Source organism: Branchiostoma floridae, chromosome 14, assembly GCF_000003815.2.
Source record: "Branchiostoma floridae strain S238N-H82 chromosome 14, Bfl_VNyyK, whole genome shotgun sequence".
Classification (NCBI taxonomy): Eukaryota; Metazoa; Chordata; class Leptocardii; order Amphioxiformes; family Branchiostomatidae; genus Branchiostoma; species Branchiostoma floridae.
In genome coordinates, this window is record NC_049992.1 from 1,501,924 (window position 1) to 1,519,609 (window position 17,686).

Sequence of the window (17,686 nt, forward strand, 5' to 3'; positions counted from 1 at the left end):
TGCAATCTCGTAAATTATGTGCAAATTGCAAGTTAAGTATGTGTATTTCGAACCTTGCAGGTGTATGATACTGACGTAGTGGACAGGTTCAGGGGCAGGACACCATCGGAACATCTGATGTACATGTACGACAGGTCAGCCGATGCCTGGAGAGACTTGGAGGTCACTCTACCTGATGGGAGGTATGACAGTGTGGAGGGACGCTCTCTGTACCATGTGGCACGGTTTTACCTACCATATCTGACAAAGCCACGGGAATATAGTGACAATGAGAGTGAGAGAGATGATAGTTAGAGCGATCCAGATCTATTACCTGAATCATCACCATCGTGACTTATGACAGGAGCAAATTAGATTGTTAGAATTATAGTAGATTTTTGTAGATTGTAGAAATACTAGTCTCAATTTCCTTGTACTTGAGTCATGTGACAGGAGACATGTTTTATTTCTCCCTGTGCAGTAGTTGTAGATTGTAAAACTACTAGTCTTAGTACCTTGCTTTTTGACAAATGTGCTTTGCGTTTAAGGCCACAGCAAGTAAATTTTATGGATGACATCAACGCGTGCGTTAATTTTTGCGGCATTTTGCCTGATTTCAGAAAAAAAAAGATTTTTTTTCTTCTGCAGGGATGGTCAACATGATGATAAAGTACCAAAATGAGCAAATATATTGTGTTGTAGCCTAATACATTTGTACTTGTACTTGTAGAAGTGACACTTGCGAGGTACCCAGGACTGTAGTTGTAGAAATGAAACTTATTGAATAGGGACACCAATATGGAAGCTATGAGTGTGGTTACCAACTTTGTTGGTGATGCCAGTCTACCACACTAGTGTCACTTTTACCACACCAGTACATGTCTTAAATACAGGAATGAATGCCCTGTTGGCTCCCTGTTTGTCCCTTTTATTCTTTTTACAACAGTCATCACAACTTTATGGTGCCTATTTTTGAAAAGGTAGCCATCTTGTTTTTTTTCACCCATCTTGTTTTTTTTCGCCATATCGCACTATTTTTGCAGTCTGCAGAGGATGTCATCCATAAAATTTATTTGCTGTGGCCTAAAGTATTATGACAGGAAATGGAACATGGAGAAATAGCTGTAATTCCGGCCCAGTTTGAGCCAGTCTAGTATTATGAATTCTCTGGAAACTGTCAATGTTGTTTGGATCAATCAATACTACAAGACTGGAAATCCTGGACTGTCATATTACTACAACACGTGTTTGAATTATCTATGTTGTGTCTGTTTCTTTTAGCTGGGAAGATTGTAGAGGTTGTTACCTTTATTTCTGCAGTCTCACAAGCATCACATTTTGAATACACGTTTCAGTAGGTAGAAAAGATAAAATGAAGACTACCTTTTGATATGACGTTTAAGTAGGTAGAAAAGGTAAAATGAAGACTGCCTTTTGATATGACGTTTAAGTAGGTAGAAAAGGTAAAATGAAGACTGCCTTTTGATATGGCAGGGACATTTTACTTACATTTCAACACCCCAAACATATGTACCGATGTGTATATACCATGTGTTGGTGAATCAAAGCCATATCGTAGAGAGTACCTACTAGGTAGTACTAGTTAATGTAACTAGCTGAGTCGGGACGGGCCTCAGGGAACAGAGATCTGTTATACAGACGAGTTCAAACGTTGTCGGGATGATTTCAATAAAGATTATTTTCTTGTTAGTGTGTTTGCATTCTGTCACAGAATCAGAGCTATTTGAATCTAGAAGCCGTTCTACTAACATGGCATGGTATGGCACATGAAAAATCAGTAAAGGTCCCATCATGAAAATATTAGGCCATGTTGATTTGATGATATGGATGACATCCGCGCTCGCACCAATTTTCGGGCGTGTCAAAAAACAAAAAAGTTTTCAACCACATAATAGATTGTGCAAAGCAGCTGTAACATGAGCACAAATATCCCGTAGATTGAAAAAAAGTATCAGAAAACAGATAACTAGCAGCCATAGAATGCCAAAATAAATCTAAAGTCAAAGAATAAGATGTGAAAGGACGGAAAGAAAGAAAATCTATTGGGTTTTTTTCAGTTTTTTTTTTCGGGGGGGGGGGGGATTGGTCCAAGACCAAAAAATGTCTTGCACCCGTATATTGTACTGCTCCCTACACCTTACTGTTGGGATACCATACTATGTGTGTTTAGTCCTATGTTCAAGCTTCCTGGCCACTTTGATTTCATACTGAGGGCAACTTTTTTTGGCCAACCTTTTTTTTATTCGCTCGCTCGCATCAATTTTGGAGTTCCCAGAGGATGTCATCCATATAATCAAATCAACATGGCCTTACTACTAATAAAATGGAAAGGTTGAACTGGGACGGCAACCATAGATTTGCGTTGTTTCCATTGTCTCTTTTCCAACAAACAGACCAATAGCAAAAGTCTATGACAGGATGTGTCACACTTTTTCTCACCATCAAGTTATATTCCTCACATCACAAGTGATTGCGTAAAGCTCAAGCGCTCTAACGTGTATTCTTGTTTGTAGTTTATTCGCGCTGTTCCCTTCTGTTCGTTTCTGCTCTGCAACTTCAGTGCCATGCAGTGTTGCACGATTGTCCACAGGCGGTGCACATGATAACGCATTTTCACCGTAAGAACATCATGTCACCCGGTAAACGTGTACATTGTTCCTGAGCACGTATATAATGTTTGTACTGTCAAATTGAAATTCTATGGTATTTCTAAAAATGAAAGAATAGTCTTAATCTATTCAAGAACTGTATACTTGTTCTTTTGCTTTCACGCGTGGAAATGATGAGCATTATGAATTTAAAAAAGAAAGAAAGCATTAAGATTTATAAAAACGGAATTCGAATTTTCTACCCTTGGTACCATCCGATTTCTACGGCGCTCCTTGCACTCAGGCAGCGAGCCCCGGTCTTCTCACCCAGTCGTCATGGACACGTGACTTCACGTATGTGTGACGTCAATAATGGGTGCATAAAGTCATATCTTCAAAGCACTGGGTCAGAGATGAAACCATGGTGAGTCCAAATTTTTGGTTGGGGAGTAGTTAGCGCGTGCCGTATTATTTGTACAGAGCAAGCATAGTTGAGTAATCACCGGTGTTGTTACCCCCTCCATTTGTAATGATTTAGCTCAATTAATTAACCAATTAAGTAATAAAATATTTACAGATTCAGTTAGATCCTGTTACACGCATAGATGAACTTTCCGGCCATCAATTACTGACATAATCATTGGCGCAGTCCTCATCTACGCCCCCTCCTCCTCGCCCTTCACACTCCATGATTAAGACATACATCTCCATCTCTGCACCTCCAGTCCCTGACCGGAGTCTGTATCGATCTTAATCCATCTTTAGACACTGATCCATCCATCTTAATCCGTCCTGACGTCTCCAGACGCTGATCCATGGGATAAGAAATGTCACTCAGCGGCAGGGATCAAAGGGGTTGACACCCCTTCCACCCCCCCCCCCCGCAGAGGAAGATGGATGGTTCCAAAGGTGCCTCAAACATTTCTCCCCCCCCCCCCAGCGTTAATGACCCCTACCGGTGCTGTAAACATTTCACTCCCCCCAGCGTTAATGACCCCTGACGGTGCTGTAAACATTTCACTCCCCCCAGCGTTAATGACCCCTACGGGGGCGGCAAAACATTTAACTTCCCCCCCGGGTCAAATGGCCCCTTACCGGGGGCTGGAAACCTTTCACTCCCCCCCGTTAAGGACCCCCTCCCGGTGCGGCAAACTTTTCACTCCCCCCAGGGTCAATGACCCCTTACCGGTGCTGTAAACATTTCACTCCCCCCGTTAATGACCCCTACGCGTTGCTGTAAACATTTCACTCCCCCAGCGTTAATGACCCCTACCGGTGCTGTAAACATTTCACTCCCCCCAGTGTCAATGACCCCTTACCGGTGCTGTAAAAATCCCCCCCCCCCCCAGCGTTAATGACCTCTACCGGTGCTGTAAACATTTCACTCACCCAGCGTTAATGACCCCTAACGGTGCTGTAAAAATTTCACCTCCCCCGCATTAACGACCCACGAAGGGCAGATGTCGGGCACTGCTGCGAGACAAATGAAAAAAAAAACAAAGATGTAGTGATAAAGTTTGATCTAAAACTAGTACAGACGTTTAATTTGCACATACATCAATACGTGTGGTGCATAGTGATACGGATTATATTCCACAGGTGCGACTAGAGTGATGATAAGTTTATAACTGAATTATGAATGGGTTAATAAGTGATGGATTGTTTAATTGACCAATTCATTCTGTGTAAGGCAACTTGTTAAGTACGTTCTAGGGTAACAGATGGTGTTGTTGTATGCTACGGCAACCTGTTAAAAAAGTTAACGTTGCCCGTACATCTGTAACAGATGCTTATAGGCGGCGCCCATCTCCATTTCTGTAGCCATAGGGCATTTGTGCAAGCCACTACAGCAGGTAGTGATGTGTGTTTAACTCCCATACTCATGAGTGAATGATCTTTGTTTGGATCTGAGTTGTTCTCTTTTATAAATTACCAGAAGAAAATTCAAAGCTTACCTAGTACCTACGACCAAGCTGTTATTTCCGAAATCACACTTATTGTAGTAATAAACATTATGAGATGTTTGGTATATTACTTTTTCTAACCTCCTTGATTTTTTTTTTCTATCGAGTATGGTGCTGCCAAGGAGGTTTTCTAACCTCCTTGGTGCTACATGAAAGTGTTCACCCTGATCAAATGAAAACACCCTACGATGTTATGGTAATTTTCGGTGACTTCAGGCCTTGCGTGGAATTACGATATTCTACAATGTCTTTGAAGATATGCCAGTTCCTTTTTGTTATAGATTGCTTCTGTTAAAACTCTTTGCTTACGATCAATTATTTCCCCCTCCGGGTTCGACACGCATACATAATCGACAATGATAAATGCGAGCCTTGAAACTCCCGAACAACCTTCGGGACATTCCGGGATCCGTCGGGTCCTTCGGGACAGTTCGGACTCCCTCGGGTGCCATCCATCTACCCCGGATGTACCCCAGGTGCGGGTGATTTGAGCCCAGGTCTGATAAAAATCAAGACAGATCGTGAGGTTTATTTCCCAAGTGAGTCGGATAGTCCCAGTCGTGCACACTTCTTACTGCAGAGGTTAATGAGTTTGTTTGTCGGCATGTTTTCTGCTAAATCCGCCAAAGTAAGGTTTTATCCCAGCCTGGAGACATCCATTATTTACACGGTCCGGGGAGGCACTCTAGAAAAGTTCCAGAAGAGTTTGTTCACCTGTACAGAATGAGAGTTTGCTACAGAATAACTCGTTGTCGCCGTGGGTAGTAGATTCATGCCAACGTTATCAACAAACCAGCAATGTTCTGTGACGTCTGTTGGGTCACACTCTCATGTAACGTCCTTGGTCATACTCTGACGTCACCTGAAACTCCGGGCTATTCCAATGAAACGATTTAACTGCACCTAATCCAACAAAATGTCGCGGCCCCGTCAGCGTACAAATGAGGACATACAATACATTACTTATCAAACTTATCAAGTCCTTCGTCCACTATTTCGGTTTGTAAAAGTGGTGTCATCTATTATTAACAACAGTACATGGCGGAACCATTTTTTTGTGTTGCCGTGCATATGTATAGTGGACCAATTTTTTTTGGTTACCATTAATCACGTTAGCTATACTGTTGGTAATAACAGATATCGTTTGTAAAATGATATGTTATTGCAGGCGTTATATTCACTCATCCTGAGATAATAGGACCAACGGAACTGAACACCGATTGCTTCACTCGCCGTAAAATACATTCAATTTAGTTGTGCATGGAATAACGAAGTACAAATGTACTAATATTGCGTAGAGAACGAAAAGAGACAATGCCGTGCTTCCTACAGCTTGTCGCTATGGATATCCAATATTCCATCATATCAACTGTTTTTAGATCTTTTTAAGGCAACTTAGATTCCATAGTGTTTGAAAAACCACTACACAGTCAGGTTCTGTTTTGCAGTCATCTTTTCTGCACAAAAACCAGTCAGGCCTTGATGTTCTTACAGGAACTCATGATGACTCCGATAAACAAAAAGATCAACCCGAAGCCAAAGTACTGAATCACGATGTCCACCGTGGTCTTTACGTAGTGCGCAGGCTCAGTGTTGTTCACGTGAACAAACACAATGCACGGTCGGAAGGGAAAGGCGCCCCCTGGCGGACTCACGTTCCAATGCACCACGGTGAAGGTGAAGTCGTCTACTTGGTCCACGTGACAGTGGAGCTTCAGCCCCGTGGAGTTATCTGGGGCAGAAACAAACACATCATTTCAAACAGTTGCCCAATTGTTACAAATTTGTACCATCTAGGAGATCACCCAAAAGACTACGTTTCTACTAAAATCACAAATCCCAGTCATTTTGCAGAACGTGGGATAGTTTAGTAATAACCATGACCTGGAGTCCAGCCTTGTTAGCTTTGGTAAGGATCAAAGCGAACAACGAGAGGACCAAAGCTAGTAATGTCGCTCTCCAGGCTACCTCTACCACTACTCTCCAAACAGATGTCGAGTCGCGCAGATATAGTAGTAGTCGTAATAATTAGAAGAGCGCCCTCGTAATTTTTTCGACTACTGCTATATCTGCGCGACTCGACCTCTGCTTGGAGAGTACCAACAATAAACGTATCACCTGATGGGTGATTAAACATCATTTTTACGTATCCCTTTACTTTACTCTAACCATAATCTCCAGGCAAATTTACCAGTGCCATGGCTAATTGCGAGTACAGTTAACCTCCAAGCAGATCCTACAGTAGCATAGGGTAGTATCAAAGCTGGCTAAGGAGGAGTACAGCTGGTCAAATGGAGTCATCACATTCCTAGGCCGGCTTCACTCCTCTGGCAGTTTTGATACTATCTTATGGATATTAACTGTACTCATAATTAGCCTTCGGGCATGAATTTGCAAACCTCACAATAGCAAACGTAGCACCTGTTAGTTGATCAGTGTTGCGTATCCCATTACTTTAACCACGAGACTGTACTTTACAACTAATCTCCAAGCAGATCCTCCGGTGCCATAAGATAGTATCAAAGCTGGCCAAGGAGTGTAGCCGGCCAAGGGAGTCAAACGGGAAGTTTGATACTATACATTACGCACCGTGGATCTGGTTCGAGATTACTTTACAACTAGCTTTCGGGCATAAAATTAACCCCACCTTCACCTGACTCCCTCTCGGTCCATGACCCCAAACACGTGCCCTGCACCCAGGGAGGCCGCTGCAGGACAGGCATCCAGCTCATGTCTGAGTTACCCGGTACGGAGCACGTGTTGGTACCGTTACCGGTATCTGCGCAGCCGCACCTGGGCTTCAGGTGGATGTCGTAGGTGTAGTGACAAGACACGTTCACGGAGCAGCAGAAGGCGGGGCACACCGGGGAAGATATCCCTCCGCGCTGCAGAGATATCCCTCCGCGCTGCAGTCTGGCGAAGCTGCTGCTGAGAAAAGTAGAATTCCACAAAGGTTCGTCTGTGGTGGGAACATGTTGTGGTTCTCTGGTAGTCCTTTTCAGTAAGTGCGTGCTGTTGTTATCCACATGTCGAGGCATCGCTATTTTATGTCCTACTTCAGCTTCCACTGGATCTTTCCTCGCCACAGTATGTACCAGTCCCCGTTCTGTATCCGTCCGTGGAACGGTTCTAACCGTATGCATAGCGTGTCGTTTCCGATGCTGTGTCGTTCTGTGGGGAAAGGACCTTGCGACGACTCCGGTAGTCACTTCCATTTTGTTCTCTACAAGTGAGAGACTTCCCGATGTCGTATTCTCCCTCCTTTCCGCCAGAACTGTTGTCGTTGGTGACTGAGTATTGTTTGGGTTCGTATCCATGACGACGGCTTCGTGTCGGGCACTAGCAAAAATGGCTGCGCAGAGCATGACGGTCAGGATTCCAAGTGACGTGTTCATCATCTTCTAAGGATGACCATCCTAGCATCGTCATCGCTCGCCGCTCATCCGCCCTGGAACCATGGAAACGGGATGTTAGAATCACGATTATCATAGAATCACACAGCCAACCAAAACAGCCCTGAAACCATGGAAACGGGATGTTAGAATCACGATTATCATAGAATCACACAGCCAACCAAAACAGCCCTGAAACCATGGAAACGGGATGTTAGAATCACAATAATCATACAATCAAACAGCAGAAATATCATATTATCAGAGCGAATCACCCAATATCAGCTAAGCTGCCTGGGTTTGTCATGTATTGTATTGTCTGCAACATCAATAAATCTTAAACAGTTATTGTCTTTCCTTTTTTTCAAATCCGGTACAAAGATTAAGCTTCATTCATGGATCCTTACATAAAAGGCTGTCCATAAAGCAGTGGCCACTCCACTGAGAGGGCTAGCCTGGTCATACATGGCAGAGATAGATAAATAGTATCACTGTCGTGTTGTCATCTGAGTGGAAAAGAAACTACCGTACCACAAGATAAGATCCAAAATATTGGCATACAATCGAGGTAACACTATTGAAATACAATAGAAAGAGGACTGCTCAAATGCCTACGCGGTAAAGGCAACGTCATTCCAGAACGTAAACTCGATTTCCAAACCCTTTAGAGGCAATAAAAACTGCAGTCTGTGCGTTTATCAGTGTGAATCATGGATACAGATGGACACGTGAAGCATTTTTGCCACATTTCCCAATAAACGGGAATATCGATATCCAGAGAAACGCACGACCAACCCGGGAATCCGATGTACAACTGCCGGACAGAATCTATCTATCAGGCTGCCTCTCGTGCATCATGTCAGACGCGATGGTGGTGTTACGTCAATAAAGGGTAGACATCCAGGTCACAATATACGCAGTTACGCAGGCAACTGGATCTCATATGGCCTCTTTCAGTCAATGCTACTGGATATGATTTTGGAAACGGTCAGATGTTTCAGTTATCATCTGCTACTTATTGTCAGCGACACTGTGTAGATCTGTTGAAGACCTAGTTTTTAACCAAAACAATGAAATAATATGTAAATGTGGCGATGGCAAATGTTAGATAATCAAAGCTGAGATATAGTTAAGACAAGGTTAACCGTTTCTAACATCTATCTCGCCAGATCGACTGCAATGGTCAGCTGTTCTATGGTCATTGATGCCTGTCTAGGTGTACAGCTGTAGGGATACATTACCAGTACCAGCATCAACTAACGCCACGGCTAGAGAGCACGTCGATGAAGGTTATAGGCATGCAGGTAACAAGATACGCCAGAAAGTCACGAAAGCAACTGGGCATAATGTCGGAAATGGTCAGACGTTTCTAGTGGCATCCGCTACCTTTTGGAGGTACTCCGATCTCTCAGAAGCAGTCGCATTTACCAGATCCGGCATCATCCAACGCCACAGCCAGAAGTTCCACACGCTTGCCCTGGCTCTCTCCGTACAAATCCGTGCCGCCCTGCCGTGTAACCGTGAAAGGACAGAGAAAGAAAAAGAAACTCAGTGCATGACGCAACACAGACGCGGAAGGACTCCCGTGGGTGTCCGGACCTGCAGGCGGCCTACTGCAGTAATCACGCCGTGGTTATAGCGACATGTTAGCGGTACCGCAGACGGACTCGCTCCGTGCCAATCCTTGCCACTCTGCCCTGTTACCGCGTACTGACTCCCGTGGGTGGCCGGACCTCCAGGCCGCCTCCTGCAGTGATCACGGCCGTGGTTATAGCGCCATCACCGGGTCCCGCCGGACAACAACAAACAGCCCGATCGCCGCCTAACCCCACCGCAGGGACGGCCCGACTCCGCTGTCATCCGTCAGCAAACCAGCACGGTCTGGCGATCTGCCTAAACACTACTCACCCGCCGTCCAGGCTGGAATAGGAGTGGAATTTGGCTTGATGGGGTGAAACATTTGCAAGCAGTTACACCATCGCAAGCAAGCTCACTCCAGTTGGCCAAATTCGACTGTTGACCCCCCCCCCCCCCCTCACCAAAACCATAGAAGAAGAATAGATGAATTGCCACGATAGTTAGAAAATATTCTATTAGAGGACGTTGCCGGTCATAAAAGTAAAGGTTCGTCCGTTGTTGTTAAACTATATCTCTATGGCTAGCAATATCCTTTGCAGAATTTGTACTATCATTTCTTTACGAAGTGCTTTAAAAAAAAACAGTTCGTAATAAGCTAAAAAAAAGTCCCACCATGAAGCACCCTGCTGCGTAGGCGGGATCTGGCGATCTGCCATTGGTGCAGAATGCATGGCCTAGTATACTGCATAATGCAGCTTATGATTTGTACTGCTGGTCATATTGATCTCACGCTTAACGAGCCAGATGGATGGAGTCGGTAAGACCCGCAGTGCTTTGTCTGGCCTCCTCAGGATTAGACATGCCATCATTCCAGCTGTTATTGGGATTAAATAGAAGTCCCCAGTAACTCGATGTGAGTGCAAACTGTAAAGTTAACTCAAAATCCTTCCCACACAAATCCCGATACAAAAGAACACTCGCTGGAGCGCATCCAGAGTGTGTCATGGTTTGGTGAGTACAATTAAAGGGAATGTGACGTGTATATTATCTATCTATAGATATCTAATAAGATACGAGTCTAATATCTTAGTAGTCATCTCTACTATTCGCCAAATATAAAGTAACTTAAGCAACTGGACATGCTTTGGAAGCAGCCAGACGTTACCTCAAGTGATCCTTATTTGTCGACGTATCTTATTACCTGAATGTCTAACCTTCATCGACGTATCTCCTTTATAACACTAAAAACTGCCGAATAATATAACACTAAAAACTGTCCTGCACCACAATGGGAACCAGTCAGAATTGCCCTGAAGAAGGTGACAAACAGTCACCGAAACGTCGGTGAGAATAAAGCACTGGTTGTGTAAAAAGAGTCTCTTTATTCAGTGACGTACCAACCTGATGAAACTGTTCACGGACTAAAAACTGCCCTAAAACTGCCCCAGACACACTTAGAGACAACCTTACGGAAGATGTACATTTCGAAGCTATTCAAGAAACCTTGTTGACATCAAATCAGATACTAAGGCAGTATATGATGATCCCCAGCCTGATGTCGTCTGGCTCATTAATGTTGATGAGTTGAAGTTATTCATTGGCAAGTCCCTCCTTCTGGCAGACATGTACCATGATTTATCCTGCCAGTGATGTGATCTTTCTAATGAGGAGGGGCACTAACGTTGTTCTCTCTGGCTTTAAAGGTTGTGGGAGGAGAAGGATTGGCAGTACTGCCACATAAGGGCAATCCAGCCATCACTGAACAGAGACGGTGGGCGTTATAAACCTTCTGGCACGTTTGACCAATTGCTGACGTCATGTATCCGCAATATCACGTGTTAACTCTCGTCAGTATTGAACCTGAATTAAAGAATGTGACAATGGTCGTTGACATTTTTATCCGTGTTGGAAAGAAGTCTAGCACTGTACTATAACCTACTGCCCATACGTCCTGAAATGTGGCATGGGACTACCTTTACCTATTCACTGCAGCATAACGAAAAAAAAGGAAAGTAACGTTACCCTCCTTCTGGCAGACATGTACCATGCTTTATCCTGTCCGTGATGTGAGCTTTCTAATGGGGAGGGGCACTAACGTTGTTCTCTCTAGCTTAAAGGTTGTGGGAGGAGAAGCATTGGCAGTACTGCCACATAAGGGCAATCCAGAGACGGGGGGCGTTATAAACTTTCTGGCACATTTGACCAATCGCTGACGTCACGTATCCGCATGATCACGTGTTAACTCTCGTCAGTATTGATCCTGCATTTAATTAAGAAGGTGACAATGGTCGTTGGAATTTTTATCCGTGTTGGAAGAAAGTCTAGCACTATACTATGACCCACCGCCCATACGGCCTGAAATATGGCATGAGACTACCTTGACCTTGACCTTCACTGCAGCATATTTTTACGTTTAAAGAAAAGCATAGTAACGTTACACGTTACACGTGAGTCATAAAGGATATGTCACGTCATTTAAGTAGTCCAGCCTTTGATACCCCTGTAGGGCCGATAACCCAGCCCGATGAGACAACAGGCACGCCGTGTTATAGACCTGTAGCCCTGCCAGCGGGCGGTTTGCCAGACAAGTCTGATGTATGAGTGCACAGCGCAATCAGTGTCACCATTACACCGGTAGCGCGCTGGAGTTTCCACAGCGCATGCGCAATCAGCGTCACCATTACGCCGGCAGTGCGCTGAAGCCTCCACAGCGCATGCGCAATCAGCGTCACTATTACACCATTATCCGTAATTAATCTTTTTAATCAAAGGTCAACGAATCTAGATCGATACATCAAGTTATAAAATGACATACAGATTTAATCCATGTATTAGTTTGGATGTCAAGACATTCAGCCAGGGTTGGCAATAATATATTGGACAACAAATTCACATTTTAAAATAAATACATGCATTTATCCGTCCATATCAAGTAAGATCTAAGAGGGTAGATCATCAGACGTAAGGAAGGTACAAAATGGCGGATAGAATAGAGGATATATAAACTCATAATGCATAGCAGTTTTTACATGAAGGTCTCCCCACCCGTCCTGTGTATATAGGCCCGCAATGATTTTTTTGAAATAGAAAACGACGTTGGCATTGACTGTTGGCAGGTTACCCAGTCAGGGCCAATAGAACATGGCTGTCAGGTGTTACATTTCCTCTGCAGAGGCCGGTTTTCTACATCAAAGAGACCGACACAGTTCTTTAATACACACCAAGTCTCTGGCACCTGTCCATACATGATACGGCACCTTTGGTACGACTCTGAATGCGTTCCAAAAGCAGAGAGAACCCAACATGAATAATTCAGATGCTAATTCTATAACTCCTCTCTTCTGGAGCTGCCCGCATAGGGGTCAGTTTACGACCAAAGACTTGACATGTCGCCCAACGAATGCCATTAATAAAAATGACTTTATTTTACGTTTTGTGCGTTTTGCTATATTTCAGATAATTCTTCACATCTTGAATCATGTTGCAAGTTGGAAATCAATTTTTGGTCACTTTACGGTCACTTTACGGTCGCTTTACGGTCGCTTTACGGTCACTTTACTGTCGCTTTGCGTTCACTGGACACCGATCTGTGAGCCGCCGTGCAGGGACCAGAATTGGGTTTGTGTTTCTTCATATTCCTCAAAACTTTGGTCAGAGCGCGATGGCAGAATCTAGCGGAAGGAGTACTCAAGTTTAGGTTTTGCTCCTCTTTCTATCACTCTTGATTACATTCTACCACCAAGTACAGTAGAGGCATCCTCTCTTGATAGTTTTAAAGAACGCTTGCAGATAGATGTCACAGTGCAAAAGCTAGGTGTGACAGGTCGTTCGGTGTAATATAACCAGCTGCTGCCGCGCCGCACGCCTGCGAAGCTGGGGTGTTACGCCGAACGGAGGTTATACCGGCTATATAGATACAGATACAGATGCTGGTGTGTTACGCCGAAGAACGGTTATACCGGCTATATAGATACAGATACAGATGCTGGTGTGTTACGCCGAAGAACGGTTATACCGGCTATATAGATACAGATACAGATGCTGGTGTGTTACGCCGAACGGAGGTTATACCGGCTATATAGATACAGATACAGATGCTGGTGTGTTACGCCGAACGGAGGTTATACCGGCTATATAGATACAGACACAGATACAGATACACTCTCTATCACTCTCCATCACTCTATATCACTCCTCGATCTGCAATACCGACAGTGCTGATATAGACGAGTCATTGATAGCTCGGCAAACCGACAGTGCTGATACAGAGGAGTGCTGTAAGTAATGTCCGTACCTTACATTACTGATACAGAGGAGTGCTGTAAGTAACGTCTATAACTCACAGTACTGATACAGAGGAGTGCTGTAAGTAACGTCTATAACTCACCGCCCTCATGATGAAGACTAATCGCCATCTGATCCGCTAATCAGCGCGAAACGTTTTAATCTGGCTGCGTAATCTGACCCGCGGGATCCATCATCATCCCATAATCATCACGTCCGGCGGGGCATTTCTGTGCCGATGGGTTCACAGTAAGATGGCAACGGCAAGTTGGCCTTGGGGTTAGGGTTGTTCACTTAGAATCTAAAGGTTCTGGGTTCGAATCCTTAGCAGGCCCCAATATTGTTCTCTTGTGAAAAGCACTTCACACGTTTTCCCATACGATGTAGGTGACATTGAGATTCATCGTCATTCCATAACCATCACGCCGGGAGGAGCATTTCTGTGTCGATAGGTTCATTGCAAGTTGGCCTTGGGGTTAGGGTTGTTCACTTAGAATCTAAAGGTTCTGGGTTCGAATCCTTAGCAGGCCCCAATATTGTTCTCTTGTGAAAAGCACTTCACACGTTTTCCCATACGATGTAGGTGACATTGAGATTCATCGTCATTCCATAACCATCACGCCGGGAGGAGCATTTCTGTGTCGATAGGTTCATTGCAAGTTGGCCTTGGGGTTAGGGTTGTTCACTTAGAATCTAAAGGTTCTGGGTTCGAATCCTTAGCAGGCCCCAATATTGTTCTCTTGTGAAAAGCACTTCACACGTTTTCCCATACGATGTAGGTGACATTGAGATTCATCGTCATTCCATAACCATCACGCCGGGAGGAGCATTTCTGTGCCGATGGGTTCATTGCAAGTTGGCCTTGGGGTTAGGATTGTTCACTTAGAATCTAAAGGTTCTGGGTTCGAATCCTTAGCAGGCCTCAATGTTGTACTCTTGTGAAAGGTACTTCACGCGTTTTCCCATACGATGTAGGTGACATTGAGATTCATCGTCATTCCATAACCATCACGCCGGGAGGGGCATTTCTGTGCCGATGGGTTCATTGCAAGTTGGCCTTGGGGTTAGGGTTGTTTACTAAACACCTAAAGGTTCTGGGTTCGAATCTATCTTAATGTTGTACTCTTCACGCCCGACGTAGGTGAAAACTAGATACATCATCATTTCATGATCATGACGCAGAATTTCAAAAGTTCATTCCTCTGCCGATGGGTTCACATTAAGGTGGCCTTGAGGTGAGGGTTGTTGACTAAACATCTAAATGTTCAGGGCTCGAGTTAATGTTGTGCTCTTAAGAAAGTCACTTCAGACCAGTTTTCTCACAAGACGTAGGTAAAAACGAGCTCCATGATCCTGACGCAGGAGCGGTTCAATCTTCTGCCGATGACTTACTTACTTAGACTTAGTGGCTCCCACGTCGTGCAACGCATGAGGCAGTTAGAAGATTCCAGCCCGCTCTGTCTACAGCCAGTCTCCACACATCTTTCCATCTCTTGCCCACTGGCAGGAGATCTCTGTCAACTGTCTGCTGCCAGTTCATCTTAGGACGACCCTCCTTCTCCGACCTTGAGGTTTCCACTGAAGAACTTGGTGAGCAAATCTCTCGGGTGGGAGTCGGACCACATGTCCTAGCCAGCTCAACCGTCGTTTGCATATGATTGATGACCGATGGGTTTACATTAAAAGTGGCCTAGAGGTGCGGGGTTCGAATCATTAGCCAATACGATTTAATGTTGTGCTTCACACCAGTTTTCTCACACATGTATGTTGGCTGAAAACTATGCTCGAGTGTCTTGGCGATTCTAAAATCTGGCTACCTTTTGGCTATCAACTCATCCAATTGCTGAGTGGACAGAAGAGACTCGGTAGCTCTGTAATACGGCTGGGTACCAGGCTACACCGAATCCGGCCAAACTTGCTGGTCCCTGTGTGACAGGGGCTGGGTACCAGGCTACAGCTAGTCCGGCCGAAGCTGGTCCCTGTGTGACAGGGGCTGGGTACCAGGCTACAGCTAGACCTGCCGAAACTGGTCCCTGTGTGACAGGGGCTGGGTACCAGGCTACAGCTAGACCTGCCGAAACTGGTCCCTGTGTGACAGGGGCTGGGTACCAGGCTACAACTAGTCCGGCCGAAACTGGTCTCCTGTACGTGTGACGGGGGTTTGACCTCGTCTCTGGAACTGGAGCCAATTTTGCAGCCGACAGTTTTGGCACCTGGTGTCGGTCCCTCGCGATTCCTCATTAAACATGACATGGATGGAGGAAGCGGGCTGCCTGTAAAACAAACTCATTTTGTTTGCTTCTCATACGAGTAACACCAGTTTGATTGATTGATTTTATTTTGCACTTTAAAAAATGATAACATACAGCAAATTTTAAGAAAACAACAGAACGTGCAAGGGGGGAGAAAAAGCCATGTGTCTTATGCACTTTTGTACAGTACGTGCACACATTGCACAAGACCGGACCGTAAGGTTTGAACCACTCACACCGGAATAGCTTCAACTATTTTCGACAACTGTGGTGGTTTCTCGAACATGCTTGAAGTGAGGCTCTCCTCAAACAAGTGGCCTCCGGCTTAAGGTCCCAGCCAAGAGGATGTTCCTAATGTTAGCTACATGCAGGGCAGGACTTTGGGACTTGCAAACTGTTAGAATATCACGATGGTTGAAGACCTTGGGGCTGTTACTGCCGATAATGGCCTCCAAAACTTGCAGCCTCTTTGGCAGATCGATTTCTGTGTTGACAGGGGCCGTATAATCTGTCAAACCGAAGGTCGCGGGAATTACAAGATATATTAATCCGTGTTCGCCATGATTGTGCTCAATTAAATCATAGAACCGTGAAAATTACATCGGACCGCAGATGCATCTTGTCGGTAATCAGCGTATGTGATGCTGTAAGGAGACGTGTACACTAACGTTTGTAGCTAAGCAGATCCATAATCTCTAACAAAAATATAAATTGATGTTCCGAAAATAGCTTCATCAAGTTGGTAGAATATAGGACCAGGTTAGCAGAAACGTATGCAAGTAATTTTAACCTGGTTGTGTACAAGATTTCTCCTATATCCTATAAATTGATGTTATTTTTATGACAAATCCACCCTTACTGCACCGTCCTCCCTCCTTCTATTTCGTTTTTAACGGTCAAGAAAATGAACATCTGTTCCGCACCTCGTTCTGCCGTAAAACTACTGAAGGACCGAAGTTCACGGCCGCAGCCCCTAAAACATTAATCATCCATTTGCCTAATACGTGATGGAGCATTGCTATCAAAATAATCAGCAGCCTCTATAAACCGTTAAGTGCTGAAAAAACATCACAACATATAAGTTATGGCCAAACTATGGACATCCAGGTAATAAGATACGCCAAAAAGCAGTTACCCAAGGAACTGGATACGATTTTGGAAACGGTCAGACGTTTACGATAACATCCGTTCAAAAAGATCTCACTGAAACGAATGAGATATCATTTTACATTATAATTCATTGTTAGGATAAATCTTCTCTCCAACTAGATCTCTTTTGCATATCAATTCATAGTTAGGATATAAAAACCCGATCTCAACCGAGATCTCTGCGATGTCACTGACGAAATATTATGGATGTTATCTGAAATGTCTAGTTGTTAGCACTCGTAGGGTTGGTACAGAAAAGCTAACATGATATGCTTCGGAGACTAAAAGGGATGCCACACCAAACAGATGTGAACAGTTTCCTCGACTATAAACGCCCTGTAAAATTGGAGTGACATGGACTGAAATGAGGCCTAGGATCTCCCCGAAGCATCACATAGCCTTTAGATCGCTTTAATATATACCACTCTGTAACCCAGGATCTTTGTAATTGAAATTCGTTGAAGTATCAATGTGAGTTT

At 44.4% G+C, this 17,686-nt stretch overlaps 2 protein-coding genes across 2 annotated transcripts in view; one reads left to right on the forward strand and one right to left on the reverse strand.

The window, feature by feature from the left end:
• LOC118430845 (kelch-like protein 35) overlaps window positions 1-4,197 on the forward strand; it is a 10,032-nt gene extending 5,835 nt beyond the window's left edge. Inside the window, exon 4 of the mRNA XM_035841877.1 lies at window positions 4,188-4,197. Within this exon, the coding sequence (XP_035697770.1) occupies window positions 4,188-4,197 (10 nt within the window). The remainder of the gene's footprint in view (window positions 1-4,187) is intronic.
• Window positions 4,198-6,024: 1,827 nt separating this feature from the next.
• LOC118430846 lies at window positions 6,025-9,403 on the reverse strand. The gene is made up of 3 exons (XM_035841878.1): window positions 9,373-9,403; window positions 7,200-8,000; window positions 6,025-6,284 (listed from the first exon to the last, which is right to left on the reverse strand). The coding sequence occupies exons 2-3, from the start codon at window positions 7,948-7,950 to the stop codon at window positions 6,025-6,027; spliced, it is 1,011 nt and encodes a 336-aa protein (XP_035697771.1). The 5' UTR covers window positions 7,951-8,000; window positions 9,373-9,403.
• Between the last annotated feature and the right edge of the window lie 8,283 nt (window positions 9,404-17,686).

What these genes read in the sequence shown, in the direction of transcription:
- LOC118430846 (XM_035841878.1), bottom strand. Translation starts at nt 7,950, where the DNA reads ATGATGAACACGTCACTTGGAATCCTGACCGTCATGCTCTGCGCAGCC. An exon ending in CGAGAGGGAGTCAGGTGAAG is followed by an intron (nt 6,285 to 7,199) that starts GTGGGGTTAATT and finishes TTTCTGCCCCAG; the next exon opens with ATAACTCCACGGGGCTGAAG.